The following is a 14,616-nucleotide window of genomic DNA, read 5'->3' as shown; positions in this document are numbered from 1 at the left end:
TCTGTGCCAAACCCATCTTGAATTATTAATAATGTAAAGGTTCTCATTGTGTGAAGCTATGAGCTTGGAGGGAAAATGTGAGTCTCAACCAGTTTGAGCTGGTTTGGTGGAACATGAGCTATGTGACCAAATGGCTGCTCGGCAGGGAAGCTAGCCACGTGTGAATTCTGTCCTGACCTGAACAGGATGTGGGGGAGGTTACTGTTCTCAGTAAGGGAGAGGGAAATTGACATCTATTGTGCATTTACCCAAGACTGACAGGGACTGCGCACGACTATTGCGAAAATCGTTGGCGTTTACGCGCACGACTTTCGCAATATCCGTCACATCTCTCCCCTACCAGACGGACGCACAGAGTGGGTCTGCATGACCCGCTCTACGTGCCGCGTAGCTACTGAACGGGTTCTCCGCAGCGCGACAGACCGTCGGCATTCTGGTGCCGACTCCCCGCCTTATGCTGGATTGTGAAGTCATACTGCTGCAGGGACAGACTCCAACGCATGAGTTTGCCATTGGTTCCAGCAGCACGATTCAGCCAGGTAAGGGGGTTGTGATCCGTGATGATCGTGAAAGAGCGACCGTACAGGTACGATTGTAGTTTATGTAGGGCCCATACAATCGCCAAGCACTCTTTCTCGGTGGTTGAATACGCTACCTCTCGGGGAAGCAGCTTCCTGCTCAGGTAGAGGATAGGGTGTTCCCCGCCCTTCTCGTCTACCTGGCTGAGAACTGCCCCGAGTCCGTAGTCAGAGGCGTCGGTTTGCACCAGGAACCGACGTCTGAAGTCCGGGGCTTGAAGCACAGGAGCGCTGACTAGCGCCTGCTTCAAGGCCTGGAAAGCGGCCTCACACTCCGGGGTCCAACTGACTACCTTGGGGTGCTTTTTACTAGTGGCATCGGTCAGGGGCTTGGCCAGGGTACTATAGGCTGGGACAAACTTCCTATAGTAGCCTGCTGTGCCTAGAAAGGCCTGGACCTGCTTCTTGGTGATAGGCCGAGGCCATGCTAGGATGGCGTCAACCTTCCCAATGTCAGGTCTCAGGGTGTTGCCTCCCACCCGGTGTCCTAAATACTGTACCTCTGTCATGCCAACTTGGCACTTACTGGGTTTAACTGTCAAATTGGCAGAGGACAGCCTCTCTAGAACCTGCGACAAGTGATTGAGATGTTCATCCCAGGTGGTACTGAACACGGCAATATCGTCCAGGTAGGCTACGGCAAAGTCTTGCATCCCTGCCAGCAGGTCGTTTACAGCCCGCTGAAACGTGGCAGGCGCATTTTTCATGCCAAACGGCATCACCGTGAACTCGAAGAGGCCGAATGGCGTGACAAATGCAGATTTTTCCCGCGCGTCGGGTGCAAGAGGAATTTGCCAATACCCCCGGCTCAGGTCCATGATCGTTAGATAGCTCGCAGCAGCCAGCTTATCCAACAATTCATCGATGCGAGGCATGGGGTAGGCGTCAGTGGTGGTGATGGCGTTCAGCCTTCGGTAATCCACGCAGAACCGAGTTGTCTTGTCCTTTTTGGGGACGAGGACAACTGGGGCAGCCCATGCACTGCAGGATTTCTGAATCACCCCTAACTCTAACATCTCCTCTATCTCTCTCTTCATATCTGCCTGTATCTCAGGAGAGATGCGATAGGCAGATTGCCGGAGGGGCGGATGGGCTCCTGTGTCTACTCTGTGAACAGCGAGATTGGTTCGCCCGGGGGTACTGGTGAACGTCGGGCCATGCCTTCCTAACACCTCTTGCAGCTGCGCTTTCTGTGAAGGGGTGAGTTGGGGGTTGACATTGACCCCACCTTCGAACCCCCGTGTGTCGGCCAGTAAATCTAAAAGGGGATCTGTCTCTCCTGGTTCCAGCTGGCTACACACTGGCAAAGCATACTGCGTTCTGTCTCTGTGGGCCTTCAACATGTTCACGTGGAAGCTGTTTTGCCTTCTACCTCCCATGTTCACTAGATATGTAACAGGGGTCACCCGCTTCACTACAGTGTACGGTCCCTCCCATGCGGCGTGCAGCTTATTATGCTTTACCGGGAGTAACGCATACACTTTGTCATTTACCTCATATGCTCGGTCTCTGGCATTGCGGTCATACCACATTTTTTGATTGGCCTGTGCCCGGGCCATGTTTTCCGTTACCACCTCCATGAGTGATTCCATTTTGTCCCTGAATTTAAGGACATAATCAATCACGGACGAGTCGGTGGGGTCACCTTTTCCTTCCCACGTCTCCCGGATCAGCTTCAAGGGACCTCTGACATTCCTTCCGTACAGGAGTTCAAAGGGTGAGAACCCGGTGGACTCCTGTGGCACCTCTCGGTACGCAAATAACAGGTGAGGCAAATATCGCTCCCAGTCCCCCCCTTGCGACTCGACGAACGTTGAAAGCATCTGCTTCAGCGTCCCGTTGAATCGCTCGCAGAGGCCGTTGGTCTGCGGATGGTAGGGGCTGGAGACGATGTGCGTCATTTGGATTTTTGTACAGAGAGCCCCCATAAGGTCAGACATGAATTGTGGTCCCTGGTCTGAGAGCATCTCAGCAGGGAACAGCAGTAGGAGAACAGAGGCGCCAGCAGGATAAAAGTGGATAAAAACTTTAAAATTTGCTGGGAGGAAGTGGTGGACTTACCTCCATAAAGCAGACACGAAAGACTGTCTGAATAGTAGTCACATTTATTAATTAGTACCCCAAAACAGTGCAACGCGTTTCGCAGGCCCAGCCCGCTTCATCAGGCAATAAAAATGGGGACAAGACTGTAGACAAGAGACAGTACATTATGCTATAGTAAATTCTGCAAATTTGCATATTAATATATTGCATATCATAAAGAATACCATATGAAATAAATAGCTTCGTGGAGATGGCATAAAAGAGTTGGGTGTGCAAGTAGACAATAGGGGGTAGAGGCTATGGTGCTCGTGATAGTAATGGGCTATGGGGTGTTATTTTACACAGATTTGCAATGAGTGGTATTGGTAATGGAAAAGGGTATATGTCAGCAAGAGTAATGGGTAATAGAGCATTGAGAAGAGAACAGGGGGCCAGAAATACAGGGTAAAGTGTGCAAATAAAATAACATAAAGAACTCACCAGAATTTCAGCAATAGCAGGTGTAGCGCCTCAGTGAAGTGGTGAGGACGCTCAGCTCCTTATATATACAGGTTCTTGCTAAAAGGGCCAATTAGATGTATGGGAGGTATTTGGTGGGCGGGGTTAGGGTGAGTGTGCGAGCAGCCAATGGGCTCTCGCCACCTGTGTTCAGTGAATTGGGTTTTTGGGAAGGGTGGGTGGGGTTAGGGCGGGCTTGTGAGTAGCCAATGGGCTCTCGCCACCTGTGTTCGGTGTATTGGGTAGTTGGGGGGCGGATACAGGTATCATGGTTACCAAATGTGCAGCTGAATAGTGTACTAGCTGAATAGAGTACTGGTTAAGGGCACTGCCTTTGACATGGGAGACCAGGGTTCAAATCCCGGCCGGGGCATTATCTACTCATTGGTGTTTGGATGCTGTAAATGGGCAAAATAATAAATTAAGTAAAAAAGAATATGCAAAGGTCTTTTTCAAGATTTAAATAAATATAATGATTCGATCCAGTGGGAATAAAATTAGTATATTTGACAGAGGGATTGATGTGTAAAAGTATTTAGCTGCCATCTAGTGGACCAAAAAGTTATGACCCGGTCCTAAGACACAAGCATCAATAGACATGTAAGAGCAACATAAAAATTAATAGAATAAATAGACATGTAAAAGCACCATAAAAATTAATAGAAACATAAATATAATATAAAAAATAACCAAATATGGATCAACTTAGTAGTCCTGGACAATTGTAGCAACTGGTAAAAAAGCACATAACAATCAAACCAAATTACACTTTTTGACATAAAAATATGTAGAATAATAATCAAGCCAGAGGTGTAGTTGTAAAAATGGACGGTTACACTAAAACTTATTGGGACAAATAAAATAAAATACAATAAATAAAAAGTCATGAAACAAGACAAAAAAAGGGTAAAAGAGAGCGGCCAAGATAAAAGAAAAATGGTACAGGAGGTATTTTAGTAAATTTTTTCCAGAACTTCATTCAGGCCCTCAGGGCTGAGGGTTCTTATAGTTTGTATCCAGAACATTTCAAATTTTTTTAGTTTTTCGAATGCGTTTAACGAACTTGCATCAATTGAGTCAATTAGTGTAATGTTGAAGAATTGTGGGTTATTGGCGTGGTGAGTGCAGAAGTGCCGTGATACGCTGTGAAGGGGGAATTTTTTAGTGATGTTTCTTTTGTGTTGTCCGATTCTGCTTCGGGCCAACTGTGTAGTCCTCCCCACGTACTGGAGTCGACAGGGACATGAAATGAGGTAGATGACAAATTTAGATTCGCAGGTGAGGTGTTTTTTTATGGGATATTGAATACCGGTACTGGAGGACACAAAGAATGTGCAGGTGTTGATGAATTGACAGGCTGTGCAACGGTTTTTGTTGCAAGGGAAACAACCAGGCTCCTGTGTTTGAAGGGTGGTGGGTTGGTTTGGTATACGTAATTTGCTTGGCGCTAAGAGATTGCGGAGATTTGGTGCTCTCCTATATGTAATTGATGGTGTTGTGGGTAGTATAGGTCGTAGATAGGGGTCTTGCATAAGGATGTCCCATCGTTTTTTTAGGATATTGCGGATGGACAGATGTTGGGCATTGTAACGAGTGATGAATCTGGGGGGGCATGTAGTATTAGTCGGTTGTTTGGTAGTGGTATGAGGGTTGGGATGTTTGGCTCTGTATCTTGCATCTTTGATCAGTTTTTTGGGGTAATGGCGGTCTGTGAATTTTTTGGTAAGGATCTCTGATTGAATATCAAATTGTGATTGGTCCGTGCAGTTCCTATGTATTCTTCTGTATTGACTGTAGGGGGTGTTAGTAATCCAAGGGTGGTGGTGAAAGCTATTGAAATGTATGTAGTTGTTGGCATCGACTGGTTTGAAGTATGTTTTTGTCATAATGTGATTCGATTCTATGTATAAAGTGAGATCAAGGAATTCAATGGAGGAAATGTGGTGGTGGTGTGTGAATTGGAGTCCTGCTGTATTAGAGTTGAGGTAACTGACAAAATGTGGAATGCGTGAAGCGTCGCCTTTCCAGATGAAGATTAGGTCGTCAATATACCGCTTGTATAGTACTATGTTGTCGGAAAACGGATGATGTGTGGATAGTTTAAGTACTTCCAGGAGCCCCATTGTAAGATTGGCATACGAGGGGGCGAACGAGCTCCCCATCGCGGTCCCACTCGTCTGATGGTAAATTTTATCATTAAATGTGAATATGTTGTTTTTTAAGATGAATTCTGCACATTCAATATCCCATAAAAAAACACCTCACCTGCGAATCTAAATTTGTCATCTACCTCATTTCATGTCCCTGTCGACTCCAGTACGTGGGGAGGACTACACAGTTGGCCCGAAGCAGAATCGGACAACACAAAAGAAACATCACTAAAAAATTCCCCCTTCACAGCGTATCACGGCACTTCTGCACTCACCACGCCAATAACCCACAATTCTTCAACATTACACTAATTGACTCAATTGATGCAAGTTCGTTAAACGCATTCGAAAAACTAAAAAAATTTGAAATGTTCTGGATACAAACTATAAGAACCCTCAGCCCTGAGGGCCTGAATGAAGTTCTGGAAAAAATTTACTAAAATACCTCCTGTACCGTTTTTCTTTTATCTTGGCCGCTCTCTTTTACCCTTTTTTTGTCTTGTTTCATGACTTTTTATTTATTGTATTTTATTTTATTTGTCCCAATAAGTTTTAGTGTAACCGTCCATTTTTACAACTACACCTCTGGCTTGATTATTATTCTACATATTTTTATGTCAAAAAGTGTAATTTGGTTTGATTGTTATGTGCTTTTTTACCAGTTGCTACAATTGTCCAGGACTACTAAGTTGATCCATATTTGGTTATTTTTTATATTATATTTATGTTTCTATTAATTTTTATGGTGCTTTTACATGTCTATTTATTCTATTAATTTTTATGTTGCTCTTACATGTCTATTGATGCTTGTGTCTTAGGACCGGGTCATAACTTTTTGGTCCACTAGATGGCAGCTAAATACTTTTACACATCAATCCCTCTGTCAAATATACTAATTTTATTCCCACTGGATCGAATCATTATATTTATTTAAATCTTGAAAAAGACCTTTGCATATTCTTTTTTACTTAATTTATTATTTTGCCCATTTACAGCATCCAAACACCAATGAGTAGATAATGCCCCGGCCGGGATTTGAACCCTGGTCTCCCATGTCAAAGGCAGTGCCCTTAACCAGTACTCTATTCAGCTAGTACACTATTCAGCTGCACATTTGGTAACCATGATACCTGTATCCGCCCCCCAACTACCCAATACACCGAACACAGGTGGCGAGAGCCCATTGGCTACTCACAAGCCCGCCCTAACCCCACCCACCCTTCCCAAAAACCCAATTCACTGAACACAGGTGGCGAGAGCCCATTGGCTGCTCGCACACTCACCCTAACCCCGCCCACCAAATACCTCCCATACATCTAATTGGCCCTTTTAGCAAGAACCTGTATATATAAGGAGCTGAGCGTCCTCACCACTTCACTGAGGCGCTACACCTGCTATTGCTGAAATTCTGGTGAGTTCTTTATGTTATTTTATTTGCACACTTTACCCTGTATTTCTGGCCCCCTGTTCTCTTCTCAATGCTCTATTACCCATTACTCTTGCTGACATATACCCTTTTCCATTACCAATACCACTCATTGCAAATCTGTGTAAAATAACACCCCATAGCCCATTACTATCACGAGCACCATAGCCTCTACCCCCTATTGTCTACTTGCACACCCAACTCTTTTATGCCATCTCCACGAAGCTATTTATTTCATATGGTATTCTTTATGATATGCAATATATTAATATGCAAATTTACAGAATTTACTATAGCATAATGTACTGTCTCTTGTCTACAGTCTTGTCCCCATTTTTATTGCCTGATGAAGCGGGCTGGGCCTGCGAAACGCGTTGCACTGTTTTGGGGTACTAATTAATAAATGTGACTACTATTCAGACAGTCTTTCGTGTCTGCTTTATGGAGGTAAGTCCACCACTTCCTCCCAGCAAATTTTAAAGTTTTTATCCACTTTTATCCTGCTGGCGCCTCTGTTCTCCTACTGCTATACCGTGTCCACCCCTGGTGGAGGGGTGATCTACCCCCTTTCGCATCTACAGAGAGCGACTTCTTATCCCTGAGTGAGGACAGGTCTAATCTCCTCACCTGCCTATACAGTGGTTGCCTGTGTGGTAACCCATGTTTGTGAGTATAATTTTCTCACGATAACCTTTACTTCATTTATGCTTAACATACTACACTATATTGGGCTCTCGGTTTCTCTACACTTTATCTCAGCAGGGAAGCCTACTCGTGAAAAAATGCCAAGTAGTGCATCTGCCACTTTGTCTGCCCTTAGGGAGGAGAGTGCGGCAGCCTCTGGATAGCGGGTGGCATAATCCACCACCGTCAAGATGTATTTTTTCCCAGAGCTGCTTGGAATGGGCAGGGGTCCTATTATGTCAACTGCCACCCTCTGGAAGGGTTCACCAATGACTGGCAGCGGACAAAGAGGAGCCCTGCAGGTTCTTCCCTTCTTAACCTTCTGGCACACCGCACATGACCGGCAATAATTAGTCACATCGGACCGAACTCCAGGCCAGTAGAAATGCCGTTGAATGCGGTCAAATGTTTTGTGGATCCCTAAGTGTCCTGCCAGGGGAATGTCATGTGCAGCTTTCAGCACATGCCCTCGGTAGGCCCTTGGTACCACAAGCCACTTGGCATCCAGGCCTGTCTCCTCTGTGGTGGGCTGTATCGGTTCACTATACAGCTTCCCACCTTCCCAGTACACTTTAAAACTGGCACCGTCTGCGAGTGGCTCAGAGGCCTGCCTTCTGAGCGACTCCAGACTGGGATCGTCCCTCAGTGCCTGAACAAAACCGTTAGTCTCAGCCAGCTGGCCTGTGGTATAGGTGACCAGCTGTTGAGGGGTGCTATCCCTGGGGTTGGAGCAAGGAGGGGGGGCTGCAGCGCCTCCTGCTTGCTCCGAGCTCAGGCGCTTAGCAGTGCTGCTGCGAGTCACTGCTAACACAGGTATAACATCATCACCATCATTGTCATCATTTACATTAGTTACACATATATTGAGAGCATCATTGTCAAGTTCTGTAGTAGAAAAGCCAGGATTGGATGGCTGTACATTCAAACCCAGTACCTCCGTAGAAGGTACTACCACATCCCCTCCCCTCTCCCGTTCAGTCCCAAGGGTGCACAGTACCTGAGGGTTGGCAGGGGTTTCCTGTTGGCTGGCGGCAGGCTCATAATACGACACTAACCTGCCCAGGTCAGTTCCCAGCAACACGGGAACAGGGATATCCCAGATGCCGACTACTTTCTCTTGGGGGCCTACACCCCAGTCGATCTCCACACGAGCCTGGGCAATGTGGGAAAGGGTGCCCCCCACTCCTGTGAGGGTGAGGCGCTTGTCAGGGATAATGTCCCTCTCCGCAACAAGGTGGGAACGAATCAAGGTGATGTCGGCGCCGGTATCTCGGAGGCCAGTGACAATCTGGTCGTTCACCCGTACAAGCTGATGGTTATCGGAGCTGCGATGGGTGCCCTCCTGGCCGACAACCAGAGCCGATGGGGAGGAAAAGGGGTTGCTAGGCAGCCTCTGACTGGGCCCTGGCGCTGTCATCTTTGCCTTTGGACAGGCGGACTTGAGGTGTCCTCGATCCCCACACTGGTAGCACTTGGGAACATAGGTCGCATCTGACGAATGAGCAGCAGGTGTAGCCCCCGGCCTCTGTGGCTGTGGGACCCGGTTCCCACGGTTCGCAGGGGGAGGAGAGCTGGGTTGCATAGGTCTCCCCCCTCTCCAGCTCTGGGCTGGAGGTTTGCGGCTGTCCGGCACACGGGTGGCCACAAAAGTGTCTGCAAGTTCTGCGGCAGCTTTGGCGGATTCAGGCTTCCGCTCCAAGACAAACTGCCGAACATCTGGAGTGCAGCAGTTCAGCAACTGCTCCTGTACGATGAGGTCCTCCAGACCTTGGTGAGAGTCTTTTTTGAGGCCCCGCGACCACTGCCTGAACACAGTCAGCAGGCGACTCTCCAGGTCGGTGTAAGAGTCAGTGTGGCCTTTCTGCAGGGAGCGAAACTTTTTGCGATAGACCTCTGGGGTCAGCTGGTATTTGGCGATAATTGCAGCTTTTATCGCCTCATAGTCATTGTCCTTGTCAGCGGGTAAGTCCACAAACGCCTCAAGCGCTTTGTCCCGCAAGTTGGGTGTCAGATATCTCGCCCACTGCTCCTGGGGCAGATGATGCTGACGACAAGTCTTTTCAAAGGAGTGTAAATAAGTGTCCGGGTCGGTTCCCTTCTCCATTTCTGGGAATTTAAACTTTGGAGTCCCAAACGGGCCTGCTGTGGGCCGGGGTTCCGGAGCACTTTGCGAGGGATTTTGGCCTTGCGCTCGCAGGTTGGCCATTTCAAGGTCATGTCTGCGTGCGGCTGCTCTCTCCTCTCTTTCCGCTTCTCTCTCAGCAAGCCACCGGCGCTCTGCCCATTCCGCTTCTCGCTCTGAGGCTTCCATTTCCGCCTGGCGTTCCGAGGCTTCCCGTTCCGCCTGGCGTTCTGCACGGTCAGCATTTTCTCTGACAATCTGCATGTACAGCTCAGGATTTGTATCCGCCAGTCTTTGTAAAGCATGCTGCATTCCAGCCTCAGGAACACAGGAACGGTTGGCATGGGCGGGCTCCTGCCGGCCACCATGCTCCTCAGCAGTTACAGCGACCGGTTCAGACGCGGTACCGTTTTCCTCTGGGTCTGGAAGTGGGTTGCTTTGCTCCAACCGCTCACTTTCCTCTGCCCCAGTTACAGCACCGTCTGAACCAGGAGTGTGCTCTCCCAGCATCTGCTCCGGCTGGGTATCCAGTCGCAATAAGTCGTCGATCAATTGCGCTTTCTTTTTTCTATACGTCATAATGCCTTTTTCCTCACACAAGTTTGCTAGGTCTGCCACTGACATTTTCTTGTATCTTGCTGCAGCCATTTTTGCCAAATAAAAGATAGGATAGCAAAAGAGATTGGGGGGGGAACTCTGTGCTACACGTTTAGTCTATATAAATGGTAATGCACCGGTTATCGACCACAGATTTTTGATCTGTTCTGGCAGGTTAATCAAATAACGTTGCCGTTGATGTTCTGAACATACACAAATCCCAAAAAGCTGCCAAACAAATGTCACAGACCGCGAGCCGGTCTGCGGGTGGGGTAAATCGATCAGCGTCAGAAATCCTCTTACACGGTCATTTGTTCATCACGAAGGGTAACCCGCATTCGCAATTTGATGAACTGACTCGCGAAGGGAGCGTTCTGATACCAACCGAATCACTCCACACACATCTACAATTCAAAGATCTGCCACCAAGCGAGTTACACAGCCCGCTACTGTAATTTTACTAGGACTTCGAGAACACTTTAGTAACCCCTAGCAGTATGCAAGAATCTGGGCCAGATCGTTATGTCTGGGCCGGGTTCTCGCATACGGGTTATGAATGTATACTTCTATTAAACACAGGGTAGCGAGTTCAGGAGAATAGGTACGATTGTGTATGTTCAGCAACAGGTCATAACCGCTAAACGATTTTTAAACGTTTAATAACACAAATGCATTACATACAGTTATATACACCTATTAACATATAAAACACAGAGCTTAAAAATAAAAGGAATAAAACAGAAAGTTCTTACTTAGTTAGCTGAGCAGTCCATTTGAATCATGAAGAAAATAGTCCAGTTTAAACGTAGGCATTCAGCTTAAAAGTCCTTTGTACACAACATGCGCCCGGTTCTTCCGTGAGCACATGTCTGGACTTCCCTAGTCGATGTAAATTGAAGAACTGGGTGGAGTTCCTTGCAAACGCTTTTTACTGACCAGAGTTTTGGGGCGGTCACTACCTGGAAAGTAGGTGTGTTTGAGGCAGGGTTACCTCCTGGCAAGTCAGGTTACCACCCACAGACTTGGAGCAAGGAATGTACCAATTATTAATAATTTGTATAATTCCGCCCCAGATGGGTGCATCGCAGATCCGAGACCATATTCATAAGCAGCATGCGACTCTGTATTAAATGAAACTATACACGCCAAGTCTGTCGCACTCGCTCTACGCAGGCCGGATCAAGTGGATTCTCTGTTGATTCCTGATAGCCAGAAAATTATAAATCATGTGAGTGATAGAACTGATTTCTGGGTATCAGGAAATGTGTTTGTTGTCTTTCTGTGCCAAACCCATCTTGAATTATTAATAATGTAAAGGTTCTCATTGTGTGAAGCTATGAGCTTGGAGGGAAAATGTGAGTCTCAACCAGTTTGAGCTGGTTTGGCAGAACATGAGCTATGTGACCAAATGGCTGCTCGGCAGGGAAGCTAGCCACGTGTGAATTCTGTCCTGACCTGAACAGGATGTGGGGGAGGTTACTGTTCTCAGTAAGGGAGAGGGAAATTGACATCTATTGTGCATTTACCCAAGACTGACAGGGACTGCGCACGACTATTGCGAAAATCGTTGGCGTTTACGCGCACGACTTTCGCAATATCCGTCACATATACTGCAGGGGACAAAAGCTACGCAGAGCCGCACAATATATACTGCAGGGGACAAAAGCTACGCAGAACCGTGCAATATATACTGCAGGGGACAAAAGCTACGCAGAACCGCACAATATATACTGCAGGGGACAAAAGCTACGCAGAACCGCGCAATATATACTGCAGGGGACAAAAGCTACGCAGAACCGCACAATATATACTGCAGGGGACAAAAGGTACGCAGAACCGCACAATATATACTGCAGGGGACAAAAGCTACGCAGAACCGCACAATATATACTGCAGGGGACAAAAGTTACGCAGAACAGCACAATATATACTGCAGGGGGCAAAAGCTACGCAGAACCGGGCAATATGTACTGCAGGGGGCAAAAGCTACGCAGAACCGCACAATATATACTGCAGGAGGACAAAAGCTACGCAGAACCGCACAATATATACTGCAGGGGACAAAAGCTACGCAGAGCCGCACAATATATACTGCAGGGGACAAAAGCTACACAGAGCCGCACAATATATACTGCAGGGGACAAAAGCTACGCAGAACCGCACAATATATACTGCAGGGGACAAAAGCTACGCAGAACCGCACAATATATACTGCAGGGGACAAAAGCTACGCAGAACCGCGCAATATATACTGCAGGGGACAAAAGCTACGCAGAGCCGCACAATATATACTGCAGGGGGACAAAAGGTACGCAGAACCGCACAATATATACTGCAGGGGACAAAAGCTACACAGAACCGCGCAATATATACTGCAGGGGACAAAAGCTACGCAGAACCGCGCAATATATACTGCAGGGGACAAAAGCTACACAGAGCCGCACAATATATACTGCAGGGGACAAAAGCTACGCAGAACCGCACAATATATACTGCAGGGGACAAAAGCTACGCAGAACCGCACAATATATACTGCAGGAGGACAAAAGCTACGCAGAACCGCGCAATATATACTGCAGGGGACAAAAGCTACGCAGAGCCGCACAATATATACTGCAGGGGACAAAAGCTACACAGAGCCGCACAATATATACTGCAGGAGACAAAAGCTACGCAGAACCGCACAATATATACTGCAGGGGACAAAAGCTACGCAGAACCGCACAATATATACTGCAGGGGACAAAAGCTACGCAGAACCGTGCAATATATACTACAGGGGACAAAAGCTACGCAGAGCCGCACAATATATACTGCAGGGGACAAAAGCTACACAGAGCCACACAATATATACTGCAGGGGACAAAAGCTACGCAGAGCCGCACAATATATACTGCAGGGGACAAAAGCTACACAGAGCCACACAATATATACTGCAGGGGACAAAAGCTACGCAGACCCGCACAATATATACTGCAGGGGACAAAAGCTACGCAGAACCGCGCAATATATACTGCAGGGGACAAAAGCTACGCAGAGCCGCGCAATATATACTGCAGAGGACAAAAGCTACGCAGAGCCGCACAATATATACTGCAGGGGACAAAAGCTACGCAGAACCGCACAATATATACTGCAGAGGACAAAAGCTACGCAGAGCCGCACAATATATACTGCAGGGGACAAAAGCTACGCAGAACCGCGCAATATATACTGCAGGGGACAAAAGCTACGCAGAACCGCGCAATATATACTGCAGAGGACAAAAGCTACGCAGAGCCGCACAATATATACTGCAGGGGACAAAAGTTACGCAGAACCGCACAATATATACTGCAGAGGACAAAAGCTACGCAGAGCCGCACAATATATACTGCAGGGGACAAAAGTTACGCAGAACCGCGCAATATATACTGCAGAGGACAAAAGCTACGCAGAGCCGCACAATATATACTGCAGGGGACAAAAGTTACGCAGAACCGCACAATATATACTGCAGAGGACAAAAGCTACGCAGAGCCACACAATATATACTGCAGGGGGACAAAAGCTACGCAGAACCGCGCAATATATACTGCAGGGGACAAAAGCTACACAGAGCCGCACAATATATACTGCAGGGGACAAAAGCTACGCAGAACCGCACAATATATACTGCAGGGGACAAAAGCTACGCAGAGCCGCACAATATATACTGCAGGGGGACAAAAGCTACGCAGAGCCGCACAATATATACTGCAGGGGACAAAAGCTACGCAGAACCGCACAATATATACTGCAGGGGACAAAAGCTACGCAGAACCGAGCAATATATACTGCAGGGGACAAAAGCTACGCAGAACCGCGCAATATATACTGCAGGGGGCAAAAGCTACGCAGAACCGCGCAATATATACTGCAGGGGACAAAAGCTACGCAGAACCGCGCAATATATACTGCAGGGGGACAAAAGCTACGCAGAGCCGCACAATATATACTGCAGGGGGACAAAAGCTACGCAGAACCGCGCAATATATACTGCAGGGGACAAAAGCTACGCAGAACCGCACAATATATACTGCAGGGGACAAAAGCTACGCAGAACCGAGCAATATATACTGCAGGGGACAAAAGCTACGCAGAACCGCGCAATATATACTGCAGGGGACAAAAGCTACGCAGAACCGCACAATATATACTGCAGGGGACAAAAGCTACGCAGAACCTCGCAATATATACTGCAGGGGACAAAAGCTACGCAGAACCGCACAATATATACTGCAGGGGACAAAAGCTACGCAGAACTGCGCAATATATACTGCAGGGGACAAAAGCTACGCAGAACCGCACAATATATACTGCAGGGGGACAAAAGCTACGCAGAGCCGCACAATATATACTGCAGGGGACAAAAGCTCAGCAGAACCGCACAATATATACTGCAGGGGACAAAAGCTACGCAGAACCGCGCAATATATACTGCAGGGGACAAAAGCTACGCAGAGCCGCACAATATATACTGCAGGGGACAAAAGCTAC

The 14,616-nt window shown here is 47.4% G+C and overlaps 1 protein-coding gene across 1 annotated transcript; it reads right to left on the bottom strand.

The window, feature by feature from the left end:
• Positions 1–391: 391 nt before the first annotated feature.
• On the bottom strand, positions 392–8,961 carry LOC137533643 (uncharacterized). Its single transcript, XM_068254984.1, has 2 exons — positions 7,447–8,961; positions 392–2,542 (listed from the first exon to the last, which is right to left on the bottom strand). The coding sequence occupies exons 1-2, from the start codon at positions 8,959–8,961 to the stop codon at positions 392–394; spliced, it is 3,666 nt and encodes a 1,221-aa protein (XP_068111085.1).
• Between the last annotated feature and the right edge of the window lie 5,655 nt (positions 8,962–14,616).

This window comes from Hyperolius riggenbachi, chromosome 9 (genome assembly GCF_040937935.1).
Source record: "Hyperolius riggenbachi isolate aHypRig1 chromosome 9, aHypRig1.pri, whole genome shotgun sequence".
Classification (NCBI taxonomy): domain Eukaryota; kingdom Metazoa; phylum Chordata; class Amphibia; order Anura; family Hyperoliidae; genus Hyperolius; species Hyperolius riggenbachi.
The sequence above is the reverse complement of the archived record's forward strand: the minus strand, read 5'-3'. Positions and strand labels throughout refer to the sequence as shown.